The 2,485-nt window shown below is 44.5% G+C and overlaps 1 protein-coding gene across 1 annotated transcript in view; it reads left to right on the forward strand.

The window, feature by feature from the left end:
• Positions 1 to 2,485, forward strand: part of LOC101648213 (fructose-1,6-bisphosphatase isozyme 2) — a 99,959-nt gene that overhangs the window by 20,664 nt on the left and 76,810 nt on the right. Inside the window, exon 3 of the mRNA XM_045289438.1 lies at positions 501 to 593. Coding sequence (XP_045145373.1) covers positions 501 to 593 — 93 coding nt within the window. The remainder of the gene's footprint in view (positions 1 to 500; positions 594 to 2,485) is intronic.

Genomic DNA, 2,485 nt, shown 5'->3' on the forward strand with positions numbered 1-2,485 from the left:
CTTTCATGGTGTTAAAGACCCCAGAAAGAATTGCAAATAAATTAATAACAGAGTCCCCTGGGGGTACTAGGAGAGCTGGTTTGAAGCACCTTTTGGCAAGAGTCCAAGCTGACTTTCTCTGCAGAGTATCCAGCTCATAACTGGTTTGCTACAACACACAGAGCAGTTCTATGTCCTCAACACACCTAGGAGGGAGGACAGGGCAGCTCCAGAGCAGGAAGGAAGTAGAGCTCTTTGGAGATGGATGGGACTCAAGTCACACCGTGCCTCGGTGTCGACTAATCTGTTGTGGGCAGGGCTGCCTCTGAGATGCAGAACTCAATGTAGAGTGCAGCTGCTGCTACCCGCTGCTCTCCGTATTGTAGCGTGTTCTGACAAGGATGTCCGGTTGCTCCAGGTCTCTTAGACATAGAGCTCTCTGCCACAAGTACCACTTACATGGATGGATTTTGCTGATTTTCAGAGGATAACCTGGAGTATTCTTCCTTGTGTTCATTTAGGGGAAATATGTGGTCTGCTTTGATCCACTGGATGGATCTTCCAACATTGATTGCCTTGCCTCCATTGGAACCATATTTGCTATCTACAGAAAGGTGAGTAGATGACCTGGTGTGCTAAGCCTCCTCCCAGAAGGTTCCTGGGCTGATGGTCACAAGTCTGAAGTGCTAGTCGCTGTCTTCTCACTATTTAGACATGCTACTGTTGGCAGTGGTAAACCTCTTTCTGTCTTAGGTTTCTCATTGAAAGAACTGAATTGGCCATTCTCCTTCTATATTCTCCATACAATTCTTGTGAGATTATAGATTAAGCTGTGCCCACCCCAACGTACGCTGGAAGCTTCATCACTACATTAATAAGATTGTGCTGAAGTAGCACAGGCTCTGAATCTAATCACGTCTGAGTAAAACCAGCAGATTAGACACATAAATGTGCACACGTGTGGGGAAAGACAAATGCCCTGAGAGGCTTTCTGAGGAATCCCATGTGTTAGGCCAGGTGGACTAGAGAAACAAAGCAAGTGACACTCATATAATGTGTAAGAGAGGGCTTTATATCAAGAAGTAATTTTATATAGGGAAATGATCTCAGCCAAGTCCACCTCAAGTCCATGAGTGTGATACTAGTCCACAAGCCCCTCTTCAGACTCACGAGGTCACATGCATTGATGCAGAGCAGGAGTATCACAGACTGGTGTGTGCAATGCCATGTGGATCCGTGGTTGATGGAGCCATGGCCAGGCTCCAGCAGCTCTCAGAGGCAGCAATCAGGAAGGTCAAAGCAGAGAGAGCGGGGAGGTACCCTGGCCCTTCTTATGAGGAGGCCACACCCACAAGGAGGCACCATCAGGCTGCGACCTGATTGACAGGTTGAATACCACCTCTACCCTTTTATATATCTTCAGGTTGACATGAAATTATGTAACTTCCACACTCCTGAAGGAAGAAATCACATGGCCAACACCCTGATTTAGAATTTTAGCTTTCAGAGCTGTGCGAGAAGAAATTCACATTCGTAAAAGCACCAGCTAAAACATGCAGTGAAGTGAGGTAATAAGCAGGACCTTATTCTGGACATCTGGATAGCTATACAAGCTTCAGGCACAGTATTAGGTTTCAGGTGGCCTTTATAGAGCCCTTATTCCTTATCTCAAATTCATTCTTTATTCTCTTTCTCTTGATGACACAATCATTTGGGTATGCTGAAAAGCTTAAAGCAATACCCATTTCTTATCTTGCAGTTCTGTCAGTCAGAAGTCTAGCATGTCTGCTTGGGTCCTTCCTCTGCTTAGGATCTCATATAACCAAAGTCAAAGTAGAATCCACTCTCAGGCTCATTGAAGTTACTACAAGAATTCAATTCTATTTGGTTATGGGACTGAGTTCCTTGTTTCTTTCATAGATCACGGACAAGGGTCAGTCTCAGCTTCTAGGGGCTCCCCATCTTCCCTGGCTTCAGACTCCATCTTCTGTTTCATCTCTCTGTCTCCAGCTACCCCTTTCTCTTCTCTTCTTCAATTTAATTAATTACTTTTACTAGGGGCTCTTGCAGCTCTTATCACAATCCATTCATCCATGTGTCAAGCACATTTGTACATATGTTACCATCATCATTTTCAAAGCAATTTCTTTCTACTTGAGTCCTTGTTATCAACTCCTTATTCCCCCTCCCTCCCCTATCTTCCCTCCCTCATGAACCCTTGATAAATTATAGAATATTATTTTCATATCTTACATTGTCCTCTGTCACCCATTCACCCACTTTTATGTTATTCATCCCCCTGGGAGGGGGTTATATGTCAATCCTTGTGATTGATTCCCCCTTCACCCCACTTCCCCAACTTCCCCTTATGCTCCTGGTATCTCTATTCTCATTGTTGGTCCTGAGGGGTTTATCTATCCTGGATTCCCTGTGTTCAGGGCTATCTGTATCAATGTACATGGTCTATTCTAGTCAGGTTTGTAAAGTAGACTTGAGTCATGATAGT

Source organism: Echinops telfairi, unplaced genomic scaffold, assembly GCF_000313985.2.
Source record: "Echinops telfairi isolate 266 unplaced genomic scaffold, ASM31398v2 ScPeMD7_27;HRSCAF=92, whole genome shotgun sequence".
NCBI classification, from domain to species: Eukaryota; Metazoa; Chordata; class Mammalia; order Afrosoricida; family Tenrecidae; genus Echinops; species Echinops telfairi.